This window comes from Podarcis vaucheri (genome assembly GCF_965113315.1).
Source record: "Podarcis vaucheri genome assembly, chromosome: 4".
Taxonomy (NCBI): Eukaryota; Metazoa; Chordata; class Lepidosauria; order Squamata; family Lacertidae; genus Podarcis; species Podarcis vaucheri.
Window position 1 is genome coordinate 42,549,820 of NC_138762.1, and position 21,386 is coordinate 42,571,205.

Sequence of the window (21,386 nt, forward strand, 5' to 3'; positions counted from 1 at the left end):
AGGGGCACAGCAGCAGGCACTTCAGAGGCAGGGCCAGTTCACACTACTCCAAAGCCCTTTACAAGGTTTTTCAATGGGGGGGGGCGGTTTCGTAAACCTTCAACAAGGCATTAAAATTATTGATCCTTTTTGTACATCGTTGCTAAATGCCTGGATTGTGTTTGTTGATGTGAAGCAGGCTGGCTACAATAGTCGTGGTGATGGTAATTCATCATAGCAGGGGCTTGAGTTATTTGAAATGTTCTTCCCTTTTGATTATTACTCACTCATGAAGGTCCCTGCACTGTATGAAGGTGAGTCCACTACAACATTTGTAATGCTTACTACATGGATCTTTCCTCTCACTGAGGGGAAAGCTCTTCACTATTGTCATATCTGCAATATGGTCAATAGGTGTGAATTTTTCACACAATATGGGCATTCCATGGGGTCAAAAGATTAAAAACATTTCCCTCCCGCTATCCCTTCCTATGGAGCACTATCATCTAACCTCTTCTGGAGTTAATATTTGAATTGGATCTGAGATATATGTGTCAATTTAAGAAGCATTTCAGCAGATTATGCATTAACAGAGAAGATCGTATTAAAAAACCAAACTCCCTGAGGTGGATTATCACAGCTTTTTCTGCTGATAATATTGACATATAATCTATCATTGTGCCCCAACACCTCAGCATTGCTTCTGAAAAAAGAATTGCATTCCCCATGTTTCCATGAATACAGTAGAAGAAATTTTATTATAGAGGAGGTAAATTGAGAATAGAAGGGACATTTTAAAACTGTATTTGATAATCGCTGGAACAACTCCTTGTGCTGCTTCAGTTTCAAGTCTACTGAGGCAAGACAAAAAGCTACATCTGGTGGTGTTCAAAAGTCAAAACACAAGGGCAACAGAGGCAAAGTCCAGAAACTGGTGAAAGTCAAAACAAAGGTGTGGGGTGAGAGGTGTTGTACAGTAAACTGCTACATCAAAAGGAAAGCCGGGTGCAAGGATGTTGTTCCAGCACTATGTGCCAGGAACCCTGAGCCTTCAGAGCCCCACCCAGAGCACAGCTGTGTGTGTTTGCAGGACATCCCAAACTGATGTATGGGTCCTAACTTGTATTTCATTAAATATAAAAGTAGGTGAGTCTAGGTAACATATGAGAGACTGGGGGGAGGGAATCTTCACTATTGCATTGTTCATTATTCTTAAAATTGACAAAGTTATTAGTGTTTTTTTAGTATCAATTACAGCAGTGTAAGTTATTAGCAGAAGCAGTTACAATAGATTTTGTACTGTGGCCTGGCAATATTTCAAGTATAAATTGACTTTCCTCTTAGTAGAAATAGCCCCTTGAACACGTGTGTGTGTGTGTGTGTGTGTGATTCGTTCTCCGCTACCTATGCTTCATTTTATTAACTCTATATTTTATGTCTTTATTTATTAACTCTATATTTTATGTCTTCAGATTAAGAACAGGATGCTGCCTTTTACCAAATCAAATTATTAATCCATCCAGCTGAGTATTGCTCACACCGGCTGGCGGTAGATCTCCATGGTTTCAGACAGGGGTCTCTCACATCCCTACCTGGAGATGCTGGGGATTGAACCCATGCGAAACAGATGCTTCACCACTGAGCTTTGGCCCTTCCCCGTGGCACCACCACAAAATAAGAGGAAAGCAAATTAAAAGTTGCTCATAATAGCAATGGCTAAAAAGTAGGAAATGCCTCACTGTGTAATATCATTACCAAAAATAGCTAACAATAGAAAAAGAGAGTGAAATCTTATCCTTGTGTTCCTCGTAAATTATTAAATAAAAGTAATGGATGCTGTGCATACAAAGCTCCTTCTTAAAGCCTTTTGTAAATGGGTGCTACCAAAAGCAATGGTTCAAGGAAGAATCCTCCTCATAAAGTATTTAAAAGGCTTACTGCTTGCTCCTTGAAATAAATAGTTGGAATCCATTAAGTTAATACATGAGGTTTGTATTTTTTTAAAAAAGAAAAAAGCAGATTACTTTCCTGCTGATTGTACATTCCAGTCATCATTAGAAGATGAAAAATTAACATATTTCTTATGCAGTATAAGGAAAATAAGTTGTTTCGTAAGGACTTTGATAAGCAGAATAATTTACAGTATCTTTTCTAATAGTAAGGTTGCGTATTTGCTTTATATCATGGGAAAATAAATCCTATTTAGTATGCATGTCCCAAACAGGACAATTTCAGTGAGAATGTTAGTTCCTATAATGTATAATATTAGGATTATGCTTATATAAAAGAAACTATAGTTGGTTATTTGGTTATCAATATAAGGGTGACTGCAGTCTCAAGATCCAAGGGATGATTTCAACTAATGAGTCTTGTCAGTGTAAGCCCAAGCAAAGACTTCATCTCCTCCTCTGTGTGCCCTTTATGCCCCCCCCATTGACTTTCAGGGGCTAAAGAGAACAACCCAGAACAGCATGTACGGTAAGGACAGGGAGGGGGTGGTAGAATGCTTCTTTATTTGCAACTCATAGTTGTTGTTAAGATTGGCATACCTATGAATCAGCTGCTTGAATGAAGTACCTCAGTAATTACCACTCCCACATCAAATGGGGGTGCCCTTTGCGTGGTCGCGCACAGCCCCCCGGATTCCAGTGCGACTTCTGGTAGTTCAGGCTGGCTTCATCCTCCCCAGGCTGGATACCTGGAGGTCTCTGCCTACCTCAGCCAATCGCCCTATCCAGCCTGGAGAGGCGTTGCCAGGGGATTAGCCAGGTAAGGAGAGGGACCATCCTGCCCACACAACGGAAGGTGAATCTTACCTGCAAAGTGGCAATATACCCTTAGTGATACTAAATGACAAGCAATGGTGAAATAGATTTATAACAGTGCAAGACTGTACTGTACATGTTTACTCTGAAGTCTTGAAATTTACTCCCAAGTAAGAAGTGCTACAGGAATGCAGCCCACATTGCTAATTCAGTTTAAAAAGTAATAACAAGAAGGAAGGAACACTGTGCTAATGTTCTAGAGCATGGGTAGGCAAACTAAGGCCCAGGGGCCGGATCTGGCCCAATCGCCTTCTAAATCTGGCCCGCGAACAGTCCGGGAATCAGCATGTTTTTACATGAGTAGAATGTGTGCTTTTATTTAAAATGCATCTCTGGGTTATTTGTGGGGCATAGGAATTCGTTCATTTCCCCCTGAAAATATAGTTCGCCCCTCCACAAGGTCTGAGGGACAGTGGACCGGCCTCCTGCTGAAAACGTTTGCTGACCCCTGTTCTAGAGGAAATCAACCTGATTGTGCCACATCCATTTTCTTCAGGAGGGCTTCTGTGGGCAGCATGGATTATTCATAATCTTCAGATCTGAAGATTTCCTCCCACCTTCGTTTTATCATAACAAAGGTGCCAAATCAATAACTGTGGGGGCAGATGGGTCATTGGAGAAGATAAGTAAAAATAATTAAAGCAGCATTAACAAAGAAAACATTGTGGTATCGGTAACATAATAGGCATTCCTGTTTTTCCATAATATGATACAATATGAAACAAAAACAATTACAAAGTTTTCCAAAGCTACAGCAATCCAGAACAAAGTATTGCCACAGGTCTATAGGTGTCCATGATGTTCCCACTGTTTATTCACTCAGAACTACTGCAGTTTTCATATTGTCAGTTAAGAGGTCTTACACATCTGTTTTGAAGCATTCAAGCAGACATTAGTCATATGAAGTTGCTGACTTATTTATCTTGTATTCTAAAAATTAGAATTCATCAAGAAGCCACATTTTACTGATTGAACAGGGGGAAAAAATTATTCTGTGCCACAAAATGGGAAAGAGATACAGTTGTAATAACAATTTTTAGCAAATAAAAGATACAGTACTGTATCTGTATCTTTTCCTATGGGGAGAAACACAGCTTAGAGAGGGAATGTTTTGCATAGAAAAAGGCAGAATGGAGATGGTTAAGGAGCTATATTTCCTCATCCCTCTACACAGACTTGTAGTCTCTTGTGTATGAACACTAGGGAGGAAAGCTACCCACACACCTAGTCACCTCTAGTTTTAGTGTTGTTGTTGTTATTTATTACCCGCTCTTCACTCTTAAGTTCCCAAGGGGGTTACAATATTAAAATACAATATTTGAAACAGTTTACAATTTACAATTAGAACCTACTGAGAGTGGATGCATTGGAGCTATTTTCAGGTGACATTTTTGATAGCAATTATTTTACTCAAGCTCATTTTTCTATTTCCTTTTAAAACAATAATTGCCTATAATGAGTAAATATTAGGATACAACTTCATTGATCAAAGCAGTAGGGTTCGCCTTTTACCCACACAGTGCAAATGGCTGTTAGTGCTGTTCCTTGTATGAAAAGAAACTAGGCAACAGAACAATGATTTGCAAGAACTTCAGAACTGACTAAAGAGACTGTGATGATAATGGTTATTATGATGATTATATGCCATGCACTGGAAAGATTTCTTAGCTTTGAGAGCAAGTTGGCCTGGGAGAGTGTTCCAAGCACGCTCTCCCCACTTCTGACATTGTTCTGCTTGTTTAGCCCTTGTAAGCGACTGTAGGTGTTCAGTACTGCTGAATGTCATCTGAATGTCAAATGCAAAAACCTTTGATCAGTTTGCCAGCATCTGTTTTGTCACTTTTTCCTCCAAGTGGGTATTTTTTATTATTAGTATTAGTACTATTCATTCTATTAGCAAACATTTAGAATAGCAACGCAGTATTAGGCATATAAAATAGAACTGAAATTATTCATGTGCAGTAGGCATACAATATAAATAACTTTGTCAGAAAACAATACTCATTGGAGAGGCAGTTTGATGGAGCAGAAAGAATAGCTGCTGTGAGACAGTAAACTATAGTAGTTAGCACCAAACAGGTGAATCTGTGGTGCTTCAGAAAAGGGGAGAAGGAAAAAGAGAAGGTTTTTCTGGTGTATGTGCTGGCATCAAAGAAGGCACAGTCAGTGGGTAGTGGCAAGGCAGGGAACAAAGAAGCTGAGTAGCCAGAGAGCTTCTATAGAGGGGAAAGAAAGAAAAGAACAAACACTATGTGTAGAACAACATATTTTCCCCGCAGTCTGCTACTGTTGTTCGCACAAAGTAGGGGCATATTTATTAAGCTCCACTTCCTGGATTTTATAGATCGGAACCAATATGTCTCATTTAAGAGGTAGAAAAGCCCTTTGCAGATGTTCATATTTAGTGCACACTGGGTGGCTGGTGTCCAAATCATGTCAGGCTGCTAATATTCATGCACTGGACTCAACATTTGCATATGGATTATGTGCAGTTAGAAGCCAAAGAACATAGGCCAAAACCTATATGATCCACATCTTATCTTTGTGGTATATACCAGATGTGCTTTACACATGTAGGAAGATATGCAGATACCAAGCTGAGTGCATTATGGGGACAGTAGGGGCAGCAAGAACCCTATTTCATCAATGGCGCATACAGATTGAACATCTGCACAGATTGTGTCAGAAGCCAACTGGGTTATATGTGATTGTTCACGATCCCAGTCATATGCTGCCCTGCCCTCTTCCTGACTAGCATCCCTCTATGTTCATTCACTTCTTCGATTGCCTTGTTAATGAGAGAGCCCATGATCCACTGCTAGAACTTTGTAATATTAGCATGTTAGGGGTCCTGATTTCAATTCTTGGCATCTCCAGTTAAAACGGCTCTCAGATAGCAGGGCTGGTAAGACCCTGGAGGGCTACTGCCAGTCTGAGCAGACAACCCTGGACCAACAGGTCATTGGACTGAATCAATACAAGATCACATCCTACTTTTCTTTGCTAATCCATACAGAAGCTGAATCCGAGTGTGTCACATTTCAGAGCCTGCCTACTTCGTAGTGCAAGGTTTCCCCATTCTTACCCCCTTCAGCAAATTGAATCAAATTATGAATCCAAATTCTCTGAGGTATATGAATATATGAATGCCATTCAAACAGGGGACAGTCCACTGTAAAGTAAGATACATGGCCACCGCACAGTGAAGATTAAAAATGCCAATTGGAGAAAATAAATTCAGCTATTCAAAGAGCTTTCGGAAACTTTTGTTTTCTAATTAGCAATAGCTATGGAAAATACTATGTAGAAATAGCTATTGACACAAAAGATTGTGTTCTTTACAGCGTGGAGGCAGGGAGGAATAATTATAACAGTGTTCTCTGTAATGTTTCATTTAATTGAAGGGGCCTTTTGAGAACAATACAAAAACAGAATTTTTCTCCCAGACTCAAGGTTTCTCATGGTACATTTGGTATGAATGCTATGAATGTCAATAAGAAAGCTTCAACCCATAGCTCTTTAACAGTCCATAGATAAAAATTCCAGTGTCTACTATTTCTTGTAGTTACAGCCAGCCATAGAGCATCCTTCTGTTTCGGAAAGTGCCCAGAAATAGCACATCCTGTTAAAAGCCTTGAATTATTTATGATAGAAGAGGTCTTCAAAAGTGCAAGACTGCAAAATTGCCATTTGATTTTCCTTTGCAATGCTGTGTTTGTTTACATTGACCCCCATTTAAGAGGTGCTAAAACAACTGGGATATTGGCCAAGGTGTTTTCTTTTCTTTCCATTTTTGTGCGTCACAATTTTGGAATACCTAAAGCCAGGGGGGAAGGTTCAGATATTTCCACATGAACCTGCACACATGCATGCAATCAGTAATTGTGGGCCATGTATCTTTGCTTCCTTTGTTTCAGACATTAAAGTTGTGTGGTCTGATTTTTGTTGATAAGGACCCATTGACCACCACATTAGTTTCTTTAAAAGAAAAGGGGGGAAGGGTACCTAATTCTATCTCATTATGAAGGCAACTTTTAAAGAAAATTAAAACCCAAAAGAAATAAATTCATACCTAGTCAAAGCAGTGTTGTTTTCCCCCAAAATCACAGTTACTGTTAACAACATCACCCGCGTAGATGCACAGATGTGAAAACTATACATGATGTACCTTGCCTAATGTAGCACTTGCTGTGCTGTTCAGTTCAAAAGCAGAGGTACTGACAGAAACGATGCAAGGAGAGTCAAACAGTTCAGCGCCTGCTGTTCACTTGGTACATGAAATCATCAAGCAGCCTTGAGATCCTAGAGAAGTTTACCCACTGACTATGAAAAAGGACAACATTTTAATCACAAAACCTTATCCCATGCCCTCTATAATTCGAGTAATCAGTCCTCTTTCTCACAGACAGCCAATATAATTTATTGTAAACACAGCAAATAATTACATAATTCTAAAAAGTCAACAGAGAGGCAGATTTTACGGCAAATTTTTACATATAGTCTTCCATTTCTAAGCAACTTGGGTATTGTGTGGAAATGCTTGGATAACTGACGGGAATAGGTTTTAGTGCTTACATCTTCATATCCGTGAAGAGAGCTGGGATAGCACAGGAGAATGTGTGTTGGGATTGACCCCAGAAGACTTGAATTTGAAATTCTTCTCTGCCATACTTGTTGGCAAGCCACTGTATTTAGCATCAGTCCCCAGGAAATGTTAACGTTACCACAGAGATGAAATGAAGCTGTACAGCATAAGAAGTGCAAAACACTTTGTACATTAAGACAGTGAGCTTTGCAAGCCCAGCTGATCTTCTGAATACTTTCCACCACCTTCCAAAAACAACCCCTTGCACTGCCCATAAATTGCTGTCATAGCTTGGTGCTACTCTGGGGGTAGCATTTTATATAGCACATGGGGCTGCTGTCCTGAGGTGCAGGGAATAAAAAAATGAATCCACTGCACCTAAAAATGCACCTAAAAATCCTTAAAATGCTGTAGAAGTTGTAATAAAAAACAAGCTTGTATTCCCATGCATCTCACTCAACATTAATCAGCCTTTTCATACTTCATTCTAGAATTGCCTTTACTAGGCAGCAGTAGTTCATTTTAATTTACTTGACAGTGAAACCACAGCCTACCAATCACTAAGTTCTTTTATTTGACAACCAGATCGGAAGTTCTATCTTTGTGTGAGCAGGTGAGAATTCCTAAAGAGCTAAACATTCCCTTTGCCTTACCTTCTCTGCAAAAGTAGGGCTCTATTCACCTAGTGGGAAACCTCCAACCTGAGGGCCTAATTTGGCCCATCAGGCTTCCCTATTTGTCCCACGTCACACCCACACTGTGACATCAGGCACAGGGCAGGTAAACCTGAGAGGCCAAATTGAAAAGGAAGGTTCAGGAGTTCACTCTAAGTACACTCCTTTCCAGCCACTGGTAGAGTTTAATGCTTTTTGAATTTGAGACCTTTTTCTGTCAGCCTGCAGTAACTGAAAGAAGTGTCAGATTGCAAAAGCACCAATTCTGAGGAGGAAAGGAAGACATGGGGGGAGCCATTTGGAATGGGCTACTGATTCTTTCACCCATTCCATAATAATAATTTTACTATTTCTACCCCACACATCTTACTGGGTTGCTCTCGTCACTCTGGGTGGCTTCCAACATATATAAATAACATAAAAAAACTTCCATATACAGGATTGCCTTGAGACGGCTCGGGTCAGATAACTCCATACCCTCCAACATTTCTCCAGTGAAAATAGGGTCCTCTTAAGGAAAAGCAGGACATTCTGGGATCAAATCAGAAACCAGGACGGCTTCTCTAAATCAGGGATGGCCCTGGAAAATAGGGACATTTGGAGGGTCAGCTTTTTAATATATCCAGTGCATTTTCAGAGATTACTGAACTGAGGAGAAAGAGGGAACATATGCTTCTTTTACAGTACACAGAAGAGACTTCCCGCAGAAACTGCGCTTGGACTATTAGGCAGAATGTTCCTATAATCCCAGCACTAGCAATTGCTTGTACCCCAGGACAACAGTCAAACTAATTTGGATGCAATTTAGCCAGATGGACACACTTTATTTACATGAGATTTGAATGCTAGGAGCAGTATTTCTTAGTAAACATCTATTGTGATTGGTTTCTTCCTGTGAACCTGTACCTAAAATGAAGTGCTTAAGCTGATCTAGCTGAGTGTTCAATTAACATGCAAAACTAAGAAATAACCCTACTAGACAATTTGGGGACTGTTTCAGATTGAAAGGGAAACTATGTATAATTATTACATGTTTTTACAGTGGTACCTCGGGTTAAGAACTTAATTCATTCCAGAGGTCTGTTCTTAACCTGAAACTGTTCTTAACCTGAGGTACCACTTGGGGCCTCCCACTGCCGCCACACGATTTCTGTTCTCATCCTGAAGCAAAGTTCTTAACCTAAGGTACTATTTCTGGGTTAGTGGAGTCTGTAACCTGAAGCACCTGTAACCTGAAGCGTCTGTAACCCGAGGTACCACTGTATTCTAAAATTTTCATAGGGTGCTTTAATTTTATGTGAATGTGTTTAAGGAACGTACACTTAATTCCTGAATGCAAATTCTTTAGATATTAAGGTTACTATAGCAACCTTAAGAATTTCAATATTTTAAAATTCTGTTTATCCTGAAATATCTTTATCTCATCTTTTGTATGATCCATGGAACTCACAACAGCATTTTGAAAACAAAAGGCTGGATCTAGAGGTCACGCCTGCTGGGAAGAGCATTCCCTGAGTGGGAGGTAGCATTTGGTGCTGCAGGGAATCGGCAAACGTTTCCCACCACCCACCCTGCCAGCAGGATCTGTTCACAGGATAAAAAGCCTTTTCACCCACAGATGGCAAAGTCTGAATCTAATCCCAAATCCAAACCAGTCTGGAAGGTAATAGAGGGTCCAGGTTCTGAAGGGTTTAAATGTTTAGGTCTGACACCTTGCACTCGATCCAAAAGCTAATAAGCAACCAGTGCAGCCACTAAATGATCAACAATGCGCATCTCACATATGTTGGACTGGAACCTGGAGATCAGGGTTAAAATCCCCACTTGGGCATGAAACTCACTAGGTGAACTTGGGCCAGGCACTCTTTCCATTGGGATGTTGTGAGGATATAGTGAGGAGGGAAACATGTAGATGACCATATCATAGACCAGGGCTGTTTTTTCAGCCGGACCTCAGTTCCGGCACCTCTCAGGTGGGAACCATTGTCATTCTCTTATAGAACAAGGGAGATGTTCGTGGTGAGTTCCAGTACCTCTTTTTCTATAAAAATTGCACTGTCATAGACCATAATCATTTGTCCATCCGGACCAGTACTGCCTGACAAAAAAACTCTCTAAGGTTTCCAGCAGGGGTCATTCCCGTCACCTGTTACCAGGTTCTTTTTAACTCAAGATGTCATTGACCTTGGGGCCTTCTGTAGGCAAAGCATATATTCAGTCACTGAACTGGGGTCTATTATGGTAGTGGTTTTCAACCAGTGTGCCGTGGCACACTGGGGTGGCTTGAATGATGGTCAGGGGTGCCATGAGCGACACTGGCCTCTCTCCTTTTTTCCTTCCCTCTCTCCTCTGATGCGTTCTTGAATCTCTGCCTCCCAAAGGCTCGCACAGCTGTTTGTTGCAACAGCCCTGGCTACAAGCTCAGCTGGTGAATGGTGCCTCTGGGGCTGGTCAGAAGGTGCTGGCTGTCAGAAGCTGAGGTGGCCTTGGAGTAAACAAGCAAGCAGGCGAGGGAGCCCAGCCAGTCAGTCCACCAGCCCTTGCTGTTGGGAATGGACAGACAAGTCCCAAGTCCCTGTGAGGCTGTGTGAGGAGGCACCTCTCTTTGGGGCAGCGGGGGCAGCTCAGAGACCAGGGGCTGCAGCAGCTGCTGCCCAGAGGACGCCCAAGGAGAGGGGAGAGGGGAGGAGGCTGAGGGAACACTCCACAAGGGAGGATATTCAAAAAAGAGTGAGAGGCTGCCAGCTCATCAGGCAAGTGGTGACGTAACTGGGCTCCTGAGCCCCACAGGGGTGCTGCAAAAGGAATGTAGTTGGTCAAGGGAGCCAAGGACTCAAAAAGGTTGAAAATCTCTGTATTATGGTATTCATTATGCCTCTCAACACCATTTGCTGGGAATCACAGGTGAGGAAAGTGCTATTGTGCTCATGTCCAGTTTGCAGGCTTCCCATAAGTATGTGGTTAGCCTCCGTGACAGGGGGCCGTGAGTGCTTTGGCACTGACAATAATATATCTGTGGGGCTAGGCCCCCACAAAGTCAGTGGACAAAGTTTAAGCCCTTCAATGCAGGCACCCACAATCTTCAGTGTGAGGTGGCACCTATGCTCTGTGTGAACAGGAGGCCTGGTTAGATGGGCCATTAGCAAGCTCATCTTAGGTTCTCATGTTCTTTTCCCATGAGCAAGAGACAGATGCCTTTGGAGAAACAGCCTTGCAGTATTCATGCTTAGCAGATATTATGGGGATACAAAATCAGGCACACAAGCCTCTGAAATCCAGCAAGCTCTCTTAGCAGTGCAAAAAAATATCCCTGTGCATTCCTAGCAGCTACTAAATCATATATTTTTGTAATACCCCTCCTACCACCCACAAAAAAATCCATATGTTCTATGCATTACAGTACATTCTGTATGGCTGAGGACAGATACATATTAAGGGCTTCTTACTACAGCCACCTGCCTTATCTGTGCTAGTCCCATTCACTTGCAGCCTCTAATATGCCTAGAAGGGAAGGCAATTCCTTCACAAAGAAAGGGAAAGGTGGCATATAAATGGCATACAGTCATAAACATGACTGTTGTGAAATGAAATCATTTTTTCTTTATTTTTTTTTAAAAAATCCTTGTAATAGTAAATTATTTAGTTGAATAGATAAAAAGAAAGAGAAATAACCAGGGCTAAAGCACAGATCAAAAAAGAAAAGAAAGCATTACATAGGTCTGTTTATCTCTGTTCTCATGCTAAGTACTATTTCAGTTTTACTTTTCTGATGAGAATGTTCCACAATACATTGTTAAAGTAGCACCTAATAGGTTATAGAATATAAACATAAACATCTCATGAGCAAGATATGCTGATGACATACTAATGTGTCATTGTCATCGTTATCATCACCCCAGATGATGATGATTTAATATGATGTATGGTCAGGGACTGATGACCTGATGATATATTGTTCAAAGAATTATACATGTATATAAAACTGGAAAGAGACTTGGCTGATTTATAGGATGAAAGGTCCCTTGATCTTATATCTAGGGTATGCTTATATATTACACAGTCCCAAGGTGCTGGGAAATGTTTTAGAGGCCTGTCCAGTACAGTAGCAAGTTGCATTGTATGAACTGGATTCTAAGATGCTGTAAATCAGACCAATCTCTACAGACCTCTGCAGCACACATTAATTTAGCAGCAGCCAACATAACTGAATAAAACAGTATTCATTAAAAAAAGATAAAAGAGCACAGATAAAGAGTTACCCTGAAAGTGTCTCCTATTCAAATACCTGAAACTGATACAGTTCTACAGTATTATTTAATCCCAATTTTGTCCACATTTCCATGCCAAAGTTTTCATGATATGAGTAGGTAGCCGTGTTGGTCTGACGCAGTCTAAATAAATAAGTAAGTAAGTAAGTAAGTAAGTAAATTGTCCCTTAGCACCTTAGAGACCAACTAAGCTTGTTCTGGGTACAGTGGTACCTCTGGATGTGAACGGGATCTGTTCTGGAGCCCCATTCGCATCCTGAAGTGAATGTAAGATGTGACTGCGCGTCTGCGTGTGCGTGGGTCACGTTTCGCTGCTTCTGCACATGCGCATGACGTCATTTTGGGTGTCTGTGCATGCGTGAGCGGCAAAACCTGGAAGTAAAACGCTCCATTACTTCCGGGTCACCACAGAGCGCAACCCGAAAATATTTAAGCTGAAGCGTATTCATCCCGAGGTATGACTGTATAAGCTTAGTTGGGTCTCTAAGGTGCTACTGGACTTTTTTTCCCCATGATATGGTCACTCTATGATTAAACAATTTGCCAGTGATATTTTTCAGTAAACTACAGTATTTGCCCCTTTGTATATAGAAAGCATCAATGTTTGTGGCTCAGTGAACTAGAAGTAAGATAAATTTATATATGTCTCTAGCTATGTTGATGTGCCATACAAAATAGAGACATGAAACTCTTTTGAGGCTTTGGTATGGTCTGTCATTCCATCGTCTTAGACAGTTCACCGATCTAAACAATTAACTCTAAGAGGCAGTTAGCAATTATAAGCATCTGGGATGAGTCCTTTAGGGGACTGAAGCTGATTTTTCCAGGCTGCATCTGGTAGAGTGTGCAGAAGGAACAGGAAAGAGGTAGATCTGGATGTTGAAGGTGAATCTGGCACCGTCTGGTGCAAAAACCAAGAATAAGGATAGTTTTCACCTGCTTCCTATACTTAGCTTTGCTCTGTCCCATTCACAATCTGTTGACTGAGGGAAGAACATCCTGCTAGGCTGCCTGTGGTTTACAGTTCTATTCCTATAACTGATTCTCACTGGCTCAGGATTTTCTTAGGTAGACCAAAGTTGTAGTAATGGCCTGAGACACTTCATTTTTATCCTTGGCATGCCCTTTGTGTGACAACTCTGAAAAATGGCTGAGGACCACAATACCTCAAGGACCACCTCTCCCCATATAAACCGACCTGGACTCTGCGACCATCATCTGAGGCCTTTCTTTGTGTGCCTCCTCCACAAGAGGTCTGGAGAGCTGCAACACAAGAATGGGTCTTTTCTGCCGTGGCTCCCCATTTGTGGAATGCTCTCCCCAGGAAGGTTCATTTAGTGCCTTCATTATACATCTTTAGGCACCAGGTGAGAATGTTCCACTTCAACCAGTCCTTTCGGTGATTAATATTCTATGACCTTTTAGTTTTAACTATCTAGTGCTTTTTTCCTGTATTTTTATCTTGGAAACTGCCCTGAGATCTCTGGATGAAGGGCGGCTTATAAATCTAATTAACAGTAATAACAGTGGACTATGTGGCAGTGCTGCTAACCATCTCTCAGAAGTCACAACTTGTAAGGCTTGATATGGTAATATTGCATTTCATTTTCATTTTTTCATCCACCTTTCTCAACATATTTAAATTTTAATATAATATTGAGAAAGTTGGAGGAAAAAATGAAAATGAAATGCAAGATAGGGCACAACAGAATGGTTCTCCGTCTGTTTCCCAGAATTGCAGACCTGCGAGCAGCCTATATTCTTGCTGCTCTCCATCTCCCCATCATATATCAATCACTTTCCTTTGATACTATTGCCATTTGCTTCATGCTTGCTACATTTGCGCTACAGTCCTGACAGCTCGCATAGTCTGTTGACATGTAATGGCCATTAGAATCACTGAGCATGTTCACTGATTGTCCAGTATCTCCCAAAACAGATGGATCCCAACCCAACCCAGTTCAGTGATATTAGTAGATGTTGTAGCAGAAAACCTAGTAGCAGTTGGTAGGGCGGCGTTGATCACCTGGCTTCACCAACATGGAGATTGCCACTGGTAACCAAGAAGGGGAGGGGTAAGGCAGCGGGGAGGTTGGTGTGCTGTAGGAGCATCAGATGCCTGGTGAGTGATATAACCCCATCCTGCCACCTCCTACTGGCCATAGCTGTTAGCCACTGGGTAGCTGCAGATATGTGGAGCATAGTCTCACTGGGTAGCTGCAGATATGTGGAGCATAGTCTCACTGGGTAGCTGCAGATATGTGGAGCATAGTCTCACTGGGTAGCTGCAGATATGTGGAGCATAGTCTCACTGGGTAGCTGCAGATATGTGGAGCATAGTCTCAGCCTTCCTATTTCAAATGTGATAATGCTGCAGGTTAAGGTAAAGGTAAAGGTACCCCTGCCCGAACGGGCCAGTCTTGACAGACTCTGGGGTTTGTGCGCCCATCTCACATCTATTGGCCGGGGGCCAGCGCTGTCCGGGGACACTTCCGGGTCACGTGGCCAGCGTGACAACGCTGCTCTGGCGAGCCAGAGCCGCACACGGAATGCCGTTTACCTTCCCGCTGGTAAGCGGTACCTATTTATCTACTTGCCCCCGGGGGTGCTTTCGAACTGCTAGGTGGGCAGGCGCTGGGACCGAGCAGCGGGAGCGCACCCCGCCGCGGGGATTCGAACCGCCGACCTTTCGATCGGCAAGCCCTAGGCGTTGAGGCTTTAGCCCACAGCGCCACCCGCGTCCCCTGCTGCAGGTTAGAGAGCTACAATTTGGGTTTATAGAGAGCTGGACTATGAGACCCAGGAAAACTTTGATTTCAGTCATATGGGTCCTGCTGAAACAATATTCTGCTCTGCTTGAGTGATCTGGCACTCCACTTACTCATTAGATAAAGAGTTTGTGGCAGCACATAGTGGCATCTTGTCTCCGAGCTGCAATCAAGAATAATTCAGGAGGCAGCAGATGAAAACAGACTACATCATAAGCATTTGAATAGTACCACTACTGCTGTGTTATAACAGGAAAGCAAAATTAGCATTTCCCCAAGTTCATTATAAATTTAAGAAATGAGGTAAAATGCAGCATGGCTTCAGAAGGCAAGAGGGGAAATGCTTGCTCATATGAAGTTTTACCATAGGAGGATAGTGACAGTTTTGATCGATCGGCTGTAGAAATTACATGTTGATAACAATGGATATTTATTTTAATTTGGTGATGGAGCACATTATATACAATAGAGTTTAATAAATATTTTTAATATGAGTATTATCAGAAAGAAGATGCCCAGCAGGGCTAGAGTTTTTTATTACTTTGATCGAGTGCTGGAAATATTATTTTAGCTGTGCAGAAGCAAATGCGCCCTTCTATTATTCATGAACAGATCTTATTTAGTTTCAGCCTTTCACTTTTCTATACAAAAAGTGTAAAAGATTTTTTACATTAAAATATACTTTACAAACGTAATTAAGTAATGAAGTTTCCCATTCCTGTGCATATAATGACTTACACAAGTAATTCATTGTCTGTATGAATATTAACAATATAATTTCCTTTTGCTATTAGCAGTAACATAAGAGATTGTCTTATGTCACAATGCTGAGCATGAATAGATGCACCTTTATGAATTTTGTTAATTCTGTTTTGCCATTCCTTTTTCTGTTTGTTTTTCTAATATACAGGAACATTGGTATGTACTTTATTGAGAATAATCTAGGCAGACATTCTTCAGAATGATCAAGTAGGTTGCTTGCCTTGATTAGAAATGCTACTGCAATTCTGAATTGGAAATTAAGCACATCCTTAAACAGAATCAGAAAAACACATGAAGCAGACATTGATGTAGATGTAGAAAACGTATTCACCATCCTTCCAATGCACTTGCATCACTCAGGATGGCTGACAAGAATTAAACATAAAACAATTCCATAAAAGCCATAAAAACCGCAGCAGATCAAAGCATTCTAAAAATGAGGGTCTGCTGCAGAAAAATCATCTGCCTAGCAAGATAAATGCTCACTGGAACAGGAAAGTTTTAAGTAGTCAGTGAAAAACAATAAGAGAGTGGGGCAAAGGATTAGAATACTAGGGAGAGCTCTCTGAATTAGTCCAATGTCCCATCTAGTTCAGCATCATGGTCTCGCAGTTGCCAACCAGATACCTCCCCTTTAGGCTTTAAAAAATATATATATATTGTACTTCTGAAAACCTTGGGGTTCCAAAAGTCTTGTAATGTCTCCCTCTTCGGCATGGAATCTGCCATGTTGGTGGTATAAGCTTTAATGTACTAGAGACCACTTTGTCAGGTGTGTGTCCGCTCCTCCAAGCAGTCTTACTCCACAATAAATCTGCAAGTGCTAACCGTGTCTGATCAGAAGTATGACCTATGGAATTTAATGTAAGGTTACCAGATTTTTTTCAATGAATCCAGGGACACTTCATTGAAATGAGTCGGAATGATAGGATTTTGTCAGGGGACTGATTTGTAAATCTGGGGACTGTCCCTGGGAAGCGGGGACGTCTGATAACCTTAATTTAATGTGGTTCTTAATTCCAAATAAGTAGTGTTGAGATTGCAGCTGAAGATGCTACAGCACCCCCTGCTTTTGATGCAGCAGATTAATATAACTCCTTTTTCTAAATTAACCAAATTTCCATCGTGTAGTACATGCACACACACATATGTATGTGTATACATGTTTTGCATATTTACACAGACACATACACACACACCCCTATGATTTTAAGATGCAAAATATGCCAGTCGTTTCAGGATAAACCTATACTGCACACATCAATTTCAATGAGATTTCTGCTTATGTGTGCAGAACCACAGCTTGTTTATAACCTACCAAGGGATTTTGGAATATATTAAAAATGAAACCTTAATAATGATAAATGTTAAAGGAAATAATAATTTCCACCCTGTTCAATTGGCTTTGTGTGCTTTGTTTCTGCAGTTATTCTCATTATATTTGATGAGCTTTCAGATATAGCTTAGAAGTTATTAAAGATGCCACAAGATGTGGTCTGATTAATTATATGAATGTTAAAGAACATAAAATGCTCTAATTGTGATACTATTCAAGCAGTCTCAAATTAGTAAATGAGATTTCAGGGGAAAGCTGGTATTTCTGTCAACGGCCAAATAGATATTAGATTATTCATTAAAGAAAAGAATGCCTGTTCTCAGAACTATATCTTGATAATTTTTCAATGTGTTTTCCAGGGTGGCAAAATTCCCATAAGATGGACAGCCCCTGAAGCAATAGCCTACAGGAAGTTCTCTTCCGCAAGTGACACATGGAGTTATGGGATTGTCATGTGGGAAGTAATGTCATATGGAGAGAGGCCATATTGGGAGATGTCTAACCAGGATGTAAGTATTTTCTGGCAAAATTAGTTTATATAAATGTTCTTGAAAGTGGCAATGCTTACCATATTGGATTCAGGGCCAGCTCACCCATGTAGCAGGGTGAGACAGCTGCCTCCAGCGACGGATGTGGACCCCCTGGGAAGAGTGGCAGATGCTGCCTGTGCTTCCCCTTCCTCCATCATCACCACCTTTTCTCATTCTGATGCTGATCTTTACTTTTCCCTTCCATTCCAAGGCTGATCTTCACTCTCCCCTTTGATTTCCAGGCTGAGATTCACTTTTCCCTTTCATTCTGATGCTGATTTTCACTCCCTGCCCCATCTCAGCGGGGGGGGGGGGGCGCATTTTGTGTTTCACCTAAGATGCCAAAATATCTTAGGCTGGTCCTGATTAGATTGGATACATTCTAAGTAAAGCCTTTGGTATGTCTAACTAGGAATAACCCTATTACTGCCAGTGGGGCTATTATTGATTGATTATTGAGCACGCACAACCCTATGTTGGATTGTGGCCATTTTACATGATTGTGCAGGCATTTGCAGAACTGTCACTCCTAGCAGAATGGAAAATTAGCTCATCTCTGTGATGAAATAATCAAGGGTCTGGAAACCAAACCTTATGAGGAATGTTTGAGGGAGTTGGGTATGTTTTGCCTGGAAAAGAGGACACTGATGATGACAACAACAACAACAACAACAACAACAACAACAACAACAACTTTATTTATACCCTGCCCATCTGACTGGGTTTCCCCAGCCACTCTGAGCGGCTTAAAAATTTCCCTAAACAGGGCTGCTTTCAGATGTCTTCTAAACGTCAGATAGTTGTTTATTTCTTTGACATCTGATGGGAGGGTGTTCCACAGGGCGGGTGCCACTGAGAGGAGATATAGCCATCTTCAAACATCTAAAGGGCTGTCGAATGGAAGATGGAGCAAGCTTGTTTTCTCCTTCTCCAGAGTAACAAGAAGTTACAAGAAAGGAAATTCCGACTAAACATCAGGAAGAAATTCCTGACAATAAGAGCTGTTCAACAGTGGAATGGACTCCCTCAGAAGATGGTGCACTCCCCTTTAACGGAGGTTTTTAAGCAGAGGTTGGGCAGCCACCTGTCATGGGTGCTTTAGCTGAGATTCCTGGATAGCAGGGTATTGGACCCTCAGGGTCCCTTCCAACTCTACAATCCTATGATTCTATGAAATGAAAAGGAATCCAGAAGAAAACATATGGCATAATTCTATAACTTAACTTGGTTACATTGTCTTTACTGGTTCTGTCTCCTTTTTGGCCCACAATTTCCTTTGTACAGACTCATACCCACTTTTCCTCATGTTAAAAGAAATCAATAAAGCACCTTTATTCATTCTGCACAGATGGTAGATATAAAGCAGGGCTGAGACATAACAGGGCCAAATGAAGCCCTCTATATCCAGCCCTCAAAATTCTCCCCAGACTATTACACCCCTCATTAGACCAGATCTATGCTCTTCTCAAATGCTTTTGCCTGGCTGGAATGTGCTCTTCCACACCCTAGCCCAGATGAAGAGGGTTGGGGTTGGGATTGTAGAAACCTCTGACTGTTGAATAGCTGGAATGTAGTATACTGAGCAAAGGTAAGAGTCCCCTCTGCCACACTCACTTTTACCCCAGGCCATGCCCACCACTTCATGATGCCAGTGGAAGCTTGCCTACAAGGGAATGAGGCCCTCAGGCTGAAAGAAATTCCTCACGCCAATATAGTAGTTGTAGTAGCATATTTTTTTTTCTTACCTAGCCCTCAACAGCTGTCCCAGGGCAGGATGTAACAGTAGAAAAACACAACATACTGCAATCAGTTAAAACAATTTACAGTCAGAAAGGGTAGATCCTAAAATATATGTGTATCCTAGGTGGCAAAAGCTAGGGTAAAGAGGAGTGTCTTCAGTGTAGGACAAAAGCTATACAATGAAACATTCCACCCACGAAGTCTGCATATAACACCATAATTAAGCAACTAAAATGAGTGTGATGTTATCTTAAATCCTTGGAATTCATAGGCACATAAATTGAGCTTGAATGTTGAATCTCAGTATCTTAAAGCAAAGTAATTCTAGCCTAGGTGTCTGAACTTGGATTTTAGATTATATTTAATTCACAGAGGCTTGAAAATATAGAGCATAAATTTTACATATTAATACAGTGATTGATTTTTTTAATATTCACTTTATTACTCTGGTATAAGAAATGTTACTTGCTCAAGTAGATAACTATATTATTATTGTATTCACTCAAAGTTGTGGTAGTCTTGATTAATGCATACTTAGGCTGTGTGGCAGATACTAGAGGTGTCCATTAATTGTGGGTGTTGCACAATCTCTCATATCTTATTGGTTAATTAATAAACATTAGCTAGGCTTTTGAACTTCCTGTGGAAATTAGCAAGCTGCTGAACAGACTGAACTGAGAGATTAGGTTTGGGACACTGTAAAATTCAGTGAGTGTGTAATATAAAGGAGGTGTGTGTGAGTTCTCCTGTCACAAACCTATTCACTTGAGGGGGTTTGACTACCTCCTTTTATATAGGTTATTGCAAATTCTGACTATAAATTCTGCTTCTCTGGACTTTACTATGGTATAGGTTTACAAAAGTATGTGGGATATGTATAGAGAGGTTTTTTTTCTCCTCTCATAATACTAGAATTCTTCTGTAACATTTTCTTGTGGAAATGCCAGATCTTCCTCAGAAGAACATTCCTCCAGCGGCTTGACAGTTGCAGTATCTTAAGAGGCATGCAGTTTGGAAGGTTTTGGTCTGCCATCTTGATTCTAAATGCCATCGAATGGTATCCAGACACTGGTGAAAACAGGCTCCATCATATCAGGAAGCATCGATTTTTGGAGATGTCCAAATGTGCAGAACCCAATTTTCAAAAAATGATTATTATGATTAGCATTCAGAACATCTTAGAGGAGGGCTTCTGTCATCTCATCTAAAATAGCTTATTAATTACTTCAGCTTATGCATAGGAAAAACTGTGACATTAGGACCTTTTGCAGACCATTTAGCTTCCATGTCTATTCACACCAGAGTGTGGGACACTGGCTACTGGCTCTGTTTTATTGGCATAGCTTGCATATGGAAATGTCAAGTAATATGAACTTGCCTTGTGTCCCCTATCCCTCTTCTTCTATTTAGGTCATCCTATCCATAGAAGAAGGCTACAGGCTTCCAGCTCCCATGGGCTGCCCAGCTTCTCTCCACCAACTAATGCTTCATTGCTGGCAAAAGGAGAGAAACCACCGGCCAAAGTTCACCGACATTGTCAGCTTCCTAGACAAATTGATACGCAACCCCAGCTCTCTTCATACCCTAGTGGAGGATGTACTTGTGTAAGATGCAGATCAGTGTGCTCTTCCTGTGTGTATTACAGTCCCCAGACAGCACCATGCTATTCACAGAATTTGTCAAAATAAAGTTTTCAGTATAAAAGTGATCCATTTCCCCATTCATGTGTGACATTCTAACTTTTCTTTCTTCATCTTGCCCTAGATCCCATGCATAAAAGCCAGTTCAGGTGTTAAACCTCTTTTCCACCTGATGGGTTTAAATTCTTCCCAGGGATACATTCACATTGGAAACAGTGATGTGGAATGAAGTATCTCCATGAATACAGCTGTATCTACTTGAAAGTGATTTCTGTAATC

At 41.1% G+C, this 21,386-nt stretch overlaps 1 protein-coding gene across 5 annotated transcripts in view; it reads left to right on the top strand.

Annotated features, from left to right (window-relative positions):
* EPHA6 (EPH receptor A6) overlaps nucleotides 1–21,386 on the top strand; it is a 356,395-nt gene that overhangs the window by 324,103 nt on the left and 10,906 nt on the right. For all 5 annotated transcript variants that reach the window (XR_014218859.1, XR_014218860.1, XM_082219716.1 and 2 more), the window contains 2 exons: nucleotides 17,557–17,706; nucleotides 20,878–21,071. Coding sequence is in view for 3 of the 5 variants with exons in the window: in XM_082219716.1 (XP_082075842.1) it covers nucleotides 17,557–17,706; nucleotides 20,878–21,071 (344 nt within the window). In the remaining 2 variants the exon portion in view is untranslated. The remainder of the gene's footprint in view (nucleotides 1–17,556; nucleotides 17,707–20,877; nucleotides 21,072–21,386) is intronic.